Source organism: Chiloscyllium plagiosum, chromosome 16, assembly GCF_004010195.1.
Source record: "Chiloscyllium plagiosum isolate BGI_BamShark_2017 chromosome 16, ASM401019v2, whole genome shotgun sequence".
Lineage (NCBI taxonomy): Eukaryota > Metazoa > Chordata > Chondrichthyes > Orectolobiformes > Hemiscylliidae > Chiloscyllium > Chiloscyllium plagiosum.
In genome coordinates this window covers 36,099,443-36,113,469 of record NC_057725.1, presented here as the reverse complement: position 1 = coordinate 36,113,469, position 14,027 = coordinate 36,099,443, and the positions used below count along the sequence as shown (strand labels likewise).

The following is a 14,027-nucleotide window of genomic DNA, read 5'->3' as shown; positions in this document are numbered from 1 at the left end:
AGAATGAGGTCCAAATAATGAATCTGACGATTGAGAACTGGAGACAGATTAGCTTCATGAGTTAGAAGTTGTATTATAACATGATGCACCTTCTAACTCAGCATGTGAATCACCAAGGTACATATACCCACTTAAGTTAGAATTGCAATCATTGTATTAAGGTACTAATTACTGTCAGAAGTAGGCAAACTGTTTTTAAGTAGTATACAATAGAATTCTACAACATTGTTCACATGCAGCACACAGATGAGATGAATAAAAATATGATTGACAGCATTTTCTGATGTAATTTCTAAACATAAAAAGACTATTCTAGTTTCAAAACAAACAATTAAAAGAAAAATGTCAGGATTTTCAGATTAGGTTATCTATGATACAAACTTTTCACCACTTCCAAATAACTTCTTTGTGAAGTATTTTCCAGAAGTATTGGAGGTGGAAACTGTTTCACATTAAACCAAAAGTAAAATAACAGAAATCTATCCCATGAAACACATATCTTTCTGTCAGCCAATCACACAGAGCAGTCTGAATTAACTGAAACAAAAATAATGATTTGCTGCAGAAACTCAGGTCTGGCATCATCTGTGGAGAGAAAGCAGAGTTAATGTTTCAAGTCCATTGACCCTTTTCGAACTCAGGCTGAATTTCTCCAAAAATTGCTGTTTCTCTATTAGATCATCCATAGCTGCAGTTCTTCATTTGACTTTAGCCTCAATTTACTGTTTGTTCCTCCTGGCTGGCAATTGTCAATAGAGTACTTTGTACTAGACATTAGAGTCAGAACATTAATAGCAAGTGTAAAATTTAAAAGGTCATGAATAGAGCACACACTTGTTCAAAATATAAAGCTATTCTGAAAGTACGACATGATCATATGGCAGGGTACATATTATTTCACATTTTGGTACTCACCTGATATTGATAATTTCTGAACCATTGTTTCAAGTCCCAGTCCCATAGGATCATCTGGAATATAGAAAATGAAGTACAATTAACATAATATAGTTGGAAAATATTTTTGGACTATTCGTAGCAACTAAGTTAAACTCACTACAGAGCAACCAATACCAAATTATTTTTAAATTATATTGGGAAAAGATTAGGATACAAAGGACAGAATAAGGACAGAGTTGGATGAAAGGAATAATGAATAAATACTTTGTTAATGCCAGCAACAACTGAGGTGGCGGGGAGGGGTTAGTTTTAGCAAACTGTCGCAAGGAAAAATTCAATTCAGCTGGTACTTATCTTATACCGTCTCATGTCCCATGTTACACCACATCGAGGTGGAACAGTTTCCACTCCATGCCTTCCTTGATGTTTAAAAATAATCATTTTTTGCCTTTCTACTACTATGCTGAAAGGATCTCCCAAATGCTGCCTTGTTCCACAACTGTGAAACCAGACCTGCTTTTGGTTTTCTCTCATTCAAATAGCTGAAAAACGTCCATATTTCTTAAATTATCAAGTGCAGGCAAAAAGACTTGAATCTAACTTCAAATGCTTAAAAATGACAAGATCCCCCAAACAGATCATCTGGTTCCAACTGGCTAAGAAGTGAACCAAAAAGTCATGTGCATAGCATAAAAAATCTTCCTTTATTAACTTGCTAATCTACCTCCTCTAAGACCTGGTCATCAAAATTTCTTGGCAATGTTTCATTTGTTATGAAATTCTCTTCCATTGTCTGGTACCAATAATAATAACAAATCTCTCTCCAGTGACAAGGCAGCATCAACTTATGCCATCTTTAATATTGTAAAACATCTCCAGGTATTAAACAGGAGCATCAGTAAACGAAGTTTGACACTGAATTACAAAAACATATTTGGGCCAGAATGAAAAACTGGAATCTAAGAGACGGGTTTTCAGGAATTATATGAACATACAAACAAAGACACTGAGCCCTTTAGACCTGCTCAGCCATTCAACATGAATCATGGTTGAACTGATTTAAACTTCAACTCTACATTCCTGCATTCCCCAATAATCTTTCATTCCCTCAGTAATTAAGATTCTATCTACCTTTGCCTTAAAAAATTTAAAAGATTCTGCATTCACTGCTTTTCGGAGGAAGGGAATTCCAAAGACTCTCAACCCCAAACACCAAAGTTTTTCCTTATCTCTATCTTAAGTGGGCATCCCCTCACTTTTAATCTAAGATCCCACTTTTAGATTCTCCTACAAGAAGAAACATCCTTTCCACATTCACCTGGTCAAGTCCCCTCGGGATCTTGAATGTTTTAATTAAGTTGCCTCTGACTCTTCTGAACTCCAGAGGATACAGGTAGAGTCTCTGTTTCCTTTTCTAATAAAGCAATCACTTATTCAGCGATAGCTCCAGTAAACCTTCGTTCACCTACTTCCAATGTAACATCCTTCCATAAGTAGTGATCAGTACTGTACACAGTACTCCAGATACAGTCTCACCAAGGCCTTGTGTAATTCAAGTATAACCTCGTTACTCTTGCATTCAATTCCCTTCACAATAAAACATTACATTCTATTAGCTTTCCTAATTACTTGCTACAGCTGCATACTAACCTTATACAATTTATGTATTCGGACACCCAGATCACTCTGCAATCTCTCACCATTGAGATAATATGTTTTTTTCATTCTTCCTGCCAAAATGGACAATTTCACATGTTCTCATTTTATATTTGTTTGCCTGATCTTTGCCTATTCATTTAACCTATCAATATCCGTTTGCAGTCTCCTTATATCCTCTTCACAACTCACTTTCCTGCCTACCTTTGCATCGTCAGCAAATTCAGTCACTTCATTCAAATTAATTTACATAAATTGTAGTGTTGAGATGCTAGCACCAAACCACTTGTGATATTCTACTGGCCTGAAAATGACCCACTTATTCCTACACTCTGCTTCCTGTTAGCTAACCGATATTTTATCCAAGCCAATTCTACCCCAACACCATGAGCTTTTATTTTCTGCAATAATGTTTGATACAACACCTTATCAAATACTTCAAAATAGAAGTAAAAGACATTCACCGGTTCCTATTACCCATAGCACAAGTTACTTCTTCAAGAACGCCAATAAATTAAACATGCTTTCCTTTGACAAAACTGTGTTGGCTCTGCCTGGCGACCTTAACCTCATCCAGGTGCCCTGCTTAAATACATTTAATCATAGCTTCTGACATTTTCCACATTATGGATGTGAAGCCAGCTGCAATGTAGTTTCCTGTTGTTTGACTGGAGGAGTTACTTTTGTGATTTTCCAGTCTAATGTAACCTTTCCCAAAGCTAATGAAAGTTGGAAAATAAAGCCAATGCATCAAATCATTCAAAAGCTACTTCTATTAAAACCCTAGGATGAAATCTACCAGGATCCAGGGAGTGTCTTTACTGGAGGGGAAGAGATAAGAATGCAAGAAATAGGAGGAATAAGCCAATCAGCCCTCCAGGCCCACTCCAGCTTCAGTGACATCATGGCTGATTTTCTACTTCAACATTACTTCCCGATATGAGCCCTGTAACTTTAGATGAACATACTTAATAACTGAACCCCCATGCCTACTGAGGAAGAAAATTACAAAGTTCAACACCCCCTCAGTGAAGAAATTCCTTTCCATCTCAGACCTACATGATCAGCCCTTTGTTCATCCTCCTGGTTTGAGAAATCCAGCCAAGTGAAATAGCTTTCCTGCAACTGTCCTGTCGATCTCTCAAAGAATTGTGTATGACAGATTGAGATCACTTCTTATTTTTCTGAACTCCAGATCGGGTTTCTTTCTTTAAAAGCTTGATGATGCTTCCAGTTGTAGCTCATGGATCTCCTGGTTATAATGGCCAAAACAGTCTTGACGCATCCCAGCAGACCAACCTAAAGTGTCCTCTGATTGTGTTTAAGATAAATTTAAGGACAGACAAGTTGCTGTAGACATTCTGAGATTCTTGTTTGGTGAGCACTGTCAGTTAGCTATGAGGACTAACTTTCAACATTTCATTCAGCCCCCAAGTCCATTCACATTTAATTTCCTTCAGCAGTGTGGCTGATGCAATTGTCAAAGTCATTTTTGGGGCAAGCTGCTGGAGATTGTAGACCAGATTAGTCGATCAGTCTAGCAGTTGTCAGTGCCTTGAATGTAAAACCCACCGCTGACGTCGAGAATTACCTTGTGGTGGTGACAAATGGTTCATTGCTCTTAAGTCTAAGGTGCACACATGACAGGCCCGATAGGAAGTACAGATACAGAAATGATCCAGTTAAAAACATGGAGAGGATTAAAGTCATGAGGTAAGAAAAGGGAGGATAGTAGCAGCTGGACCTTGGGATAGCAACAGGAACAGACTGCAGTGACAACATATGGCAGAAAGTTCAAAAGTGACAGGATTACACAGGGAGCCTTACAAAAGTAAAAATTAAACAAAAACACAGAAGACAATTGAAATATTCCCTAAAATCTCTTAAATAACCCTCACCATGAACACAAATTGAGCCTATTTTCATATGAATTCTCCGTTGAATGTTTTGTCTTTTTACAATTTTTGGACTTGAAAATTTGAAAAGAGCTGTTTTTCATCATTCATTATTGAACATATCAACCAAAATCTTTAATATCTACTGACAACTGAGCATAATTATGGAACATGGATTTAAATCTGACGTGCTACCAAGATTTCATGGCATGCACTTGAAGGTTGACAAAGATTTGGGCATGACTTAGTGCAAGACACCCCCCCCCCTGCATCTCTTGAGACAGAACTGAAATTTGGAAGGATTATTTTTAAATTCTGAAATACTGAATTGACGCACTACTCAGAATGTAGAAAATACACCAAACCATTAATCTCACATCCATATATGCTTTAAAACATCGGTGAAATAAAAGCTACATTGCAATATTAGTGGATTAGCTGGCTCCAAATATGAGCCTAATCTTCCTTCTTTACCTGAGTGTATTTACACTTTGCATTTGCCAAAGTCCTGGATTCATGCACTACTGGGCATTCATCTCCATTGGGCCACCTATGAGCTAATACTACTACTGCATAGCATGTCAATACCAGATATTGCTTGGGATCATTGTATGCCAACATCTTAGTGGATGATAGCTATTTCTTCACTTCCCTGAAAGCCATGGCTTAGCTACATGACCATTTCCAAGGCTGACCCTTTTTTAAGACGCAAAGGTGCCAAGATGGAGGCCAGGTTGAGTATGAACTTTTTGTAATAATTCACCAGCCTTAGGAAAGACCTAAGCTCTGGTACAGATGTAGGAGACAGGACACCTTAGTTTGCCTGCCCTTTATCTTCCAACGGGTGCAATCTGATCTTGTCGATCTGTAGCCTAAGTAGGTCACGTGGAGTGCCTGGAACACTTCTCAGGCATACACCTGGCTAGGAAAAATGTCTCCGGACTACATCCAAGTTCTGTAAATGCTCTTTATTGGTCTTCCTGGTTATCTTGCCTGGACATCAGAGATAAATGGAGACCTGTTCTCTATTGTTTGCTGGAAAATTGCACAGGCTGTCCAATACCCCAAAGAACAGTGTCATATATTGGAATAAACTCTAATGGGTATTAATTGCAGCATACTTCCAACAATCCTTATCTAACCGCAATTGCAGTACTCATAACTCTACCTAATGAGTACTTCGATAGATTGAATGGAATCTTACATTGTTGAATAAATGCCAGCAGAAAATAAAATCCTCACTTGTATTCTGGTGATAATTCTAAGATGCTATCGATTTTACTTGGCAATTTGAGAACCGGGGAATGTGTATCGGGATTTTTGACTAGGTTAAGATGATCGGCAGAGGAATGTGACTTTGAATTAACACTTAACCCTTAATGAAATGCTCAGAGTTCTTTTGATGTTTGAGATTAATGACATAACCATGCAAAAACGGAGACTAGCTGAGCCCAACTGGACTTCAAACAGGTACTGCAACCGGCTTTATTATTGGAAAATGCAACAAGTGGAGCATATAGATTGCAGGCTATTCTGACAGAAGTGGACACCCTCCTCAGTCCAACTGAGTTTGGGGAATGCCACTTAATTGAAGGCAATTGCATAGCTTCACTCAGGATATATCCTGAACAGGGGGATTCTAGATCAGCCCAAAGCATAGCCAAGCCTCAGCCAAACTGTTAAAATTTTCTTCAGGATCCAGGCCAGCAAGCCATTATAGTTGCTGCTGGTATGTGGACTCGAAACAGCAAATGGGCCCCACTAGTTCTAAATTGACAGAGAACTCATAGGCCAGTATGCAGAAGAGTGCACACCCTGGAAAGTCCACCTATATCTGGTTTGCAACAATTAAAATGCTTAGCAATGTTTGAATCAGAACCAATCAAAATAAACTTCTGGGTGAATGGTCACCTGCTTCTAATGGAGGTCAATACCTGCTCGGCCATTTCAGTGATCACAGAACCATTCTTTAACAAAATTAATTCTGGACTGCAGCCCTTAAGCTTGTGCAAAACCTCAGCTAGTCTGAAAACCTATAGCAGGGAACCTTCACAGATTGAAGATACAACTTTGGTTCCAGTCTCTTATGAGAAGCAGCTGGTTCAGTTACCACCAATTGTTGTAAAAAGGAACAGGCCCAAGATCGATGGGGTGAAATTGGTTGAGAAAAAACTCACCAAGATTGGTTCAATATTTTCAATTAGAAAATGGCTGCCTGAGTGAAGTCCGAATTAAATATCCGAAAGCTTGTCAGGAAGGTTGAAGGACTATCAAAAGAGCTTTGCATGTTGACCAGGAAGCAATTCCATGATTCTGCAAGGCCAACCCAATGCCATTTGCCTTATGGGCAAAGATAGAGGCAGATATCAGTAGGATGGAAAGCGAAGGAATCATCAAACCAGTCCAGTCTACGGAATGGACAGTGCCAGTCGTACCAATTGTGAAGCCTGACAGGTCACTTTGCAGGATTTTAAACAAATTGGACTCAGACGGGAATGTTGTGAGATGAGGTCTTAAATGAAAGAGTTGGTTGGGAAATGTGTAGAAGCTCAGCATTAATTGGGTTGAGAGGGAGTGCAAGGAAGAAAGGAACATGAAGGTTTGGGAGAGTTACATTGAATAATGTGTTGAGTCTGTGACTCACTCCACGAAGCCCAACCTATGCAACCTTTCATTCTGGAAAGCAAATGCGCAATGGAAATAAACAATGGCTGCCACAACACCAGAAATGATTAAAGTGCTATTTTTTTTAATATGTCTGAGGACTTGGGCTGTACTTGAGTGATACGAAACACGACAAGGGACAATTGCGTTTACCAAACAGTGACAGTACAGTTTCAAGTTATCGTAATCATAGTATATGAAAGGCACACAGTGAACAATGGTGTGGACGACAAATCCCTGCTACAAGCAATCTTGACCATGTCATTAGATATTGATCATAGTCATGCCTGTGAGCATAAGGGATCACAGGTGTCCTTGAAAAGACTACTCGCAAGCCACACATCAAAAAGAAAATTGTTATGGACCAGGCCAGAGTGCCCCCCACCACAAAACATTTCAAGAAACTAGCCCAGAGCTGAACTTTGCTAGCTGTTTTAAGCAGGTGTAACACAGATATCTGAGGAATGATGCAGTTGGTCAAACCAATTTGCTTTGAACAAAACAGAATTTATTTACAAGATTACTGAATGAAAGACAAACAAAAGAGAACAAAATACCAAATAACCTATCCAAAAACCCAACAGACCATCCCAACTTAATGACACTGTTCCAAATACTTGCTACAATTCCCATAAACACCCCTTGGCACAAAAGGTAAAATCAAACACAGGTTCTTACAGGATAGAAGTCAGAGAGAGATCAGCATGGACCTGATTTTTTGGGGTCCAGCAGCTTCTACAACACTACTGCTAAAATCCAAACCAAACCAGAAAAAAGCTCAGCTGGGAGAAATGGCCACTTCCCTTCCATTGTACAACAGTTTTTTCCCAAAACCTTGAAAGCCTAAGGCCGAGTTCTGCATTGTAGACTATTTAGTAAAGTTACATCACATGGGACTCAAGGTGACCTTGCCAATTAGACACAAACTTTCCCAGCAGCTCGTTTTGATGGACTCAAATGTCACCCATTCATAAGTAAATAGAGTGAACAGCATTAAAATAAATTATCCCTCACATACTAGTCAGCAATGCCCTCACCCTGTGAATGAATTTTAAAAAAAGACCACATTCATCTTCATTTATACTAGGTGTGATTCCAAATCAGTGAAGTGTTCCCTTTGGCCTTCATTTTATTAAGGCTGCTTGATGCCACTTGGCCAAATACTGCTTTGATTTGAAATTACTTTTATCTCACTTCTAGTTTGGACTAAGGCTTCAGAGACCAGAAGCCAAGTGGTCATTGCAGATCTGTGCATTTGTAAACAGATTAAGCAATAACACTGTCAATAACACCTTCAACCATTCTGTTCACAATCAAAGGAAGGTTGATGACGCAGTAATTAACCAAATTAAATGCATTCTGTTTTCTACATAGAGGATACACCTAGACATTTTTCCACATTGCCAAGTAGTTGACAGTATTGTTGCTGCACTAGTGCAGTTTGATTAGGGTAGTTGCTAGTTCTGAGGCACAACGCTATTGTAATATCACTGGGTGTTGTCAGAGACCACAGGCTTTACAATATCTATTTTTCTTAATTAACTTTACTAGATATTTTATGGAGTGAATCGAATTGGCTCAAAATTGGTTTCGGTAGTACTGGGGACAACAGGAGAAGGCCAAGATAAATCATCCACTCAGTATTTCTGGTTGAAGATGGTTGCAAGTGTTTCAGCCTTGGTTTTTGCACTGATGTGATGGACTTGCTAATCATTGAGGATGGGATTACTAGTGAAATCTCCTTCTGCTATTACTTGCTAAAGTGTTGCTGCCTAGCTCTGTCCATTGTACTCTGCTTCTGCTGTTTGGTATGAAAGTAATCCTTTGTTGTAACTTCACCAGACTGACATCTTATTTTTAGGTGCATTTGATGTTGCACTCTTCATTCAATGTGGCATGATCCTTTAATTTGATGTTAATCGTCAAGTGAGAAGTATGTCGGTCCACAAAGTTACAGATTGTAGCCCATATAACTTTTCCAGTGCTGATGCCTGACAGCACTTCATGGATGTCCAGTTTTTAAACTTCAGACCTGTCCTGACTATCCCATTCAGCACATGCTAAATATCACTCAGCACAATGCAGTGTGCTCACTGTGTAATGACAGAATTTTGTCTTCACAGGGACTCTGCAGCAGTCACTCCTAGCTGTTATGTTTATAGATTTATCTGCAACAAGTGAGTTGGTGAGGACCAAGGTAAGGTGGTGATCAGGTTTCTGGAGTGAGACCTAAACCAGCCATCTCCTGACTTGGAGAGAGTGTTGTTAGTCCAGGACAACATGACACCAGAATATATCAAGAAATGAACCAAAAAAATACTGTCATCTCAGCAGTCAGCTGGTATCAAATAGTAAATATTTGTAGAGAATATACAGTCTGCAATATTTGTAGCATGCAATGTTGAATTTGGCTCCCAACCTTTCACCACATATGGTGGTATGGTGGTATTCTTACTTCATACAATTTCCTCTTCTCCTTTTCTTAACATTTCTGTTTATCCTCAGATAACCTTCAAGCTTTCTGTCCCATTTAAGAAAGGTACAAGGTAGCAACAAAAGGTACCATCCCCAAACTTTCCCAGCAGCTCATTTTGATGGACTCACATGTCACCCATTCATAAGTAAATAAAATGAACAGCATTAAAATAACTGAACTCATTTATATTAGTACCAATGTTCCACGCTAGCCTCATTCTAATCCTTGATTTAGCAATCCTTCATTTTAAAATCTTTATCCCTCACATACTTAAGTCAGTTTTCCCTGCCTATGCTATTTACCTCAACCATTAATTTGTGGCAAACATTTCCATACTCTAACCACAATAGGGTAAAGAAGTTTCTCTTATCACAACATTCATAACTGAAATCTTATCAGCCTACGCCACACTACAACTAACTCATGAATAATGTTCTCCTGTATTAAATTTCTGACATCTCCACCTTTACCTGCAGACGTTTGCCAATGTTGAGGTAGTATGACACCTCTCTATCTTGTACTTATGTCTGCCTCATGCCCATCCTCTTGTCTTAATTACTCAACCCACTCACATTCATCTCTTCACCCCTAAGCCCTGTACCTTTCAGCTCCCTGATTTCACTAACTTTCTTCTTTCCTCTCCCTATAATCCATCTACGTTGTTTACAATGTGACAAGGAAGCAATTCAGTTTATAAAGCCAAGTTGTTTTAATCAAAAACATTTTTAGCTGTATCATTCAGTGTTCAAATTGCTACAAAATGGCTACCATATACTTGTAAGCAAAGTCTCCTTTCTTAGTTTGCCCATGGCTCACCTTAAAGAGATAAAGCACCATTCAACCAGGTCTGATTTTGTTCCCAAAAAATTATACAGAATATACATACAAAAATATATATTCTGGTCAAAAACCACACCAAGGGCATTTTAATACAGGATGCTTTTTTATTCTTACAATCTTCAGAGAAACTATGTTATTCTACGTATAAATCTTGATTCTTTATTAATTTTGCAGTACTAATTTACAAGTTTGGTCTTCCGTGTGAAAAGGAGAAACACTTCTTTCTGTGATCTAAAATTCTACACATTACATAAAAACCACAAAAGCCACAATGCAACACCAAATGATGAATTCAAAGATGTCAATTACGTCAATGACGGTTGTTTGCATGTTATCTCTGCTAGCAGATAAAATCTTTATTTCTGGGATCTTTTATTTTACATTATTTAATACTGCACTGCACTGTAGTAACATTTAAAAACTTTAAGCAACCCTTCCATCAAATCAAACTTTTAGAACAAATTGTATTGCAACCACCTTGGTAATCAAACACGTCAAAAAGTATTAGTATTTATTTCAAATACAAACTATGCACAAATAATATTTAGTAATTTCTCCTTTTTCTTTTGGTGCCAAAGTAACCATTCTTTGGTAAGTGCCAAAAGGGCCTCTGCATACCAATATGATCTTGGAAAAACATTACAGAATCACAGAAGTGTTACAGTTGAAGAGGCCATTCAGCCTCCCATGCCTGCGCCAGCTTGTAAATGAGCATTACTACCTGATGCCAATCTCCTCCTTTTTCCCCATACCCTTGCACATTATCCAAATATCAACTAATGCCATACTGAATGCCTCAATTGAACCAATCTCCAACATTCTTCCAGGTAATGCATTTCATACCCTAACTCACTGAATGACAATGTTTTTCCTCACTTCACCTTTGCTTCTTTTGCAGATCATTAGAGCCAAATCCAATGCTATTTTCAGCATCCCATCAGCAAGGAGTTGTACTCCTCATCACGATCCATCAGCTTCTACAGAAATGCACTTTTAACATAGCAAAACAATCCAAGGCACATCAAAGGAGCATTACCAAAAAGAAACTGACACCAACCCATGGAAATATTAAGACAAGTGATTGAAGAGTTAGGATTTATAAGTACTTTAGCAGAAGTAGAGAGACAGAAGGGTTCAGGGAAGGAATTTTAGTACTCCGTTTCATTGAGACTGAATACACTGTCTCCAATAACAGGACAAAGGAGGCAAGGAATGTGCTACAAACTAGAATTGGCAGCATGCAAGATATCAAAGGAGAAGGAGAAGGAGAAGGAGAAGGAGAAGGAGAAGGAGAATCGACGTTTCGGGCATAAGCCCTTCTGGGCTTATGCCCGAAACGTCGATTCTCCTTCTCCTCTGATGCTGCCTGACCTGCTGTGCTTTGCCAGCAACACATTTTTAAGCTCTGATCTCCAGCATTTGCAGTCCTCACTTTCTCCTAGCATGCAAGATATATCAGAAGGTTTCAGGTTGCAGGAGGCAGCAGAGGTGGTCAAGGCGGCAAGATCATGGAAGGATTTGAGAACAAGCATGAGAATTTTAAAGTTGAAGCATTGAGAAACTGGGGTGCAATGTAGGTCAGCAAGCACTATGGTGCTTGGTGAATGAAATTAGTACAAATTAGCAACCAGAAAGTTGCCTTTTAGGTGTTTTCAAGTTTATGAAGGGTGGATAATGAGAGGCAGTCAGGAGTGCATTCAAACAGTCAAATCAAACCACAAAATGTATGAATGGTGGAATTAAAGCTGGTGACAGCACAGAACACGGCCATTCAGCCTGCCTCTCTGCAACAGCAACTCACCTCCTCTCACAGCTCATCTTTTCCCTATAACCCAAAGCCGTGACAATGTTTTTCTCCTCAGATAATTGTCAATTCTCTTCTGAAAACCACGACTGAATCTGCTATCATCACACTTTTAAGCAATGCATTTCAGATCTAACCACTCATTACACAGGAAAGAAATTCTCATGTCACTATTGATTCTTTTGCCACTGTGTACTCAAAATCTTGGTCTTGCCTCCAATGGGAAGGTTTTCTCCCTATATCCAAACATATCATGGACATCTCTAGCAAATCTCCTGTCAAAGGACAGCAGTCCCAACTTCGCCAATATAACTAAAAAAATGAAGTTTCTCAATTCTGAAGCCATTCTTGTCAATATTTTTGGCATCCTTTCTAAAACCTTCACATCCTTACTGAAATGCAGTGTGCACCACTTGACACAATATTCCAGTTGAGATTGAGCAAATGCACTTTACAAGTTTATCACAAGTTTGTATTTTTTGTACTTTATGTACCAATTTATAAACCCAGGATTCCACATACTTAACTAACCACTTTCTCAACATGCCCTGATACTTTCAATGATTTGTACATTTATGTTTCCAAAAGAACAAGGCGATAAATTACATTTGCCAAATTTCACTTCTAAACTTTGAGTCTTTTAGAAAACAGTCCGAGCAACATAATGACCCCAATAAACCTTTCCGCTAGAATTTTAACCATCTGTTTATATAGTAACTGCTGTTTGCAAAAGATCTATTCACTAAGAGGAGGTACAGATCTATAACTGGAAATGTGTTGCTGGTCAGGCAGCATCCAGGGAACAGGAGAATAGGAGAATCGACGTTTCGGGCATAAGCCCTTCTTCAGTCTCAGATTCCTCCCTCCCCTTCCTCGACCTTTCTATTTCTATCTCAGGCGACCGAATCAACACGGACATCTACTACAAACCGACCGACTCCCACAGCTACTTAACGAATCCTCCGTACAGATCTATAAGACAAGGCAACAGCAATGACAACCATTAAGCTTTATATTTAGAAGAAAAAGAAAAAACACAATTTGCAAAGACAGGAAATGATCAAACAACCTGAAAATTACAAAGTTTCAATTTGCTTCACTTCATTACATTATTCCTTCTATGACTCTTTCCCATAACTTTTAACTTTCAGTTATGCACACATTCTTTTAATTACTTTTCATTGAATTATCCTATTATTTTTATTTCCTTTTCTATTAAGCGATTTGCCAGTCATTCCAGCAGTTACTTTCCTCATTGTCACGGTAGTGCATATGTTATTTTTCTACATCTCTCCTATCCACCATCTCATTATGTTTCTTCAAGACCAGATGGCAAAGTTTTCCCAAGCTCCTTAATCGCTACAGCTTAAGAACAAGAAGCTGGGAGCAATCTGTTAATTTAAAAACTTTAAAGAGTTGAGATAAGAGTGAAATTTCACTAAAATTGACTAACAGCAAAAGGATACTGTGAAGGTGCAATTTGAAACTTGGCACATTATTTGTTTTCAGAGATTTTTTTCTCTTTGTTTAAAAAATATGTTCAGATGTTAAAGAATATCTGCAGACTCATGGTGAATCTGTTTCAGTGACTAGTCACTATGGTAGGAGAACGTGAGCACTCCAGATCCTGGCGAAGTCAGAAAACGATGGCGCTGGAATTGCACAGTAGGTCAGGCACAGCATCCAAGGAGCAGGAGAGTTGACGTTTCAGGCATAAGCCCTTCATCAGGAGTGTGGAGGAGATCGGAGCATGAGATAAATGGGGCCGTGGGGATTGGACTGGGGCGGGGGCAAG

At 38.7% G+C, this 14,027-nt stretch overlaps 1 protein-coding gene across 1 annotated transcript in view; it reads right to left on the bottom strand.

Moving 5' to 3' along the window:
* Positions 1–14,027, bottom strand: part of pde3b (phosphodiesterase 3B) — a 123,377-nt gene that overhangs the window by 100,000 nt on the left and 9,350 nt on the right. The window contains exon 2 of the mRNA XM_043705806.1: positions 916–969. Within this exon, the coding sequence (XP_043561741.1) occupies positions 916–969 (54 nt within the window). The remainder of the gene's footprint in view (positions 1–915; positions 970–14,027) is intronic.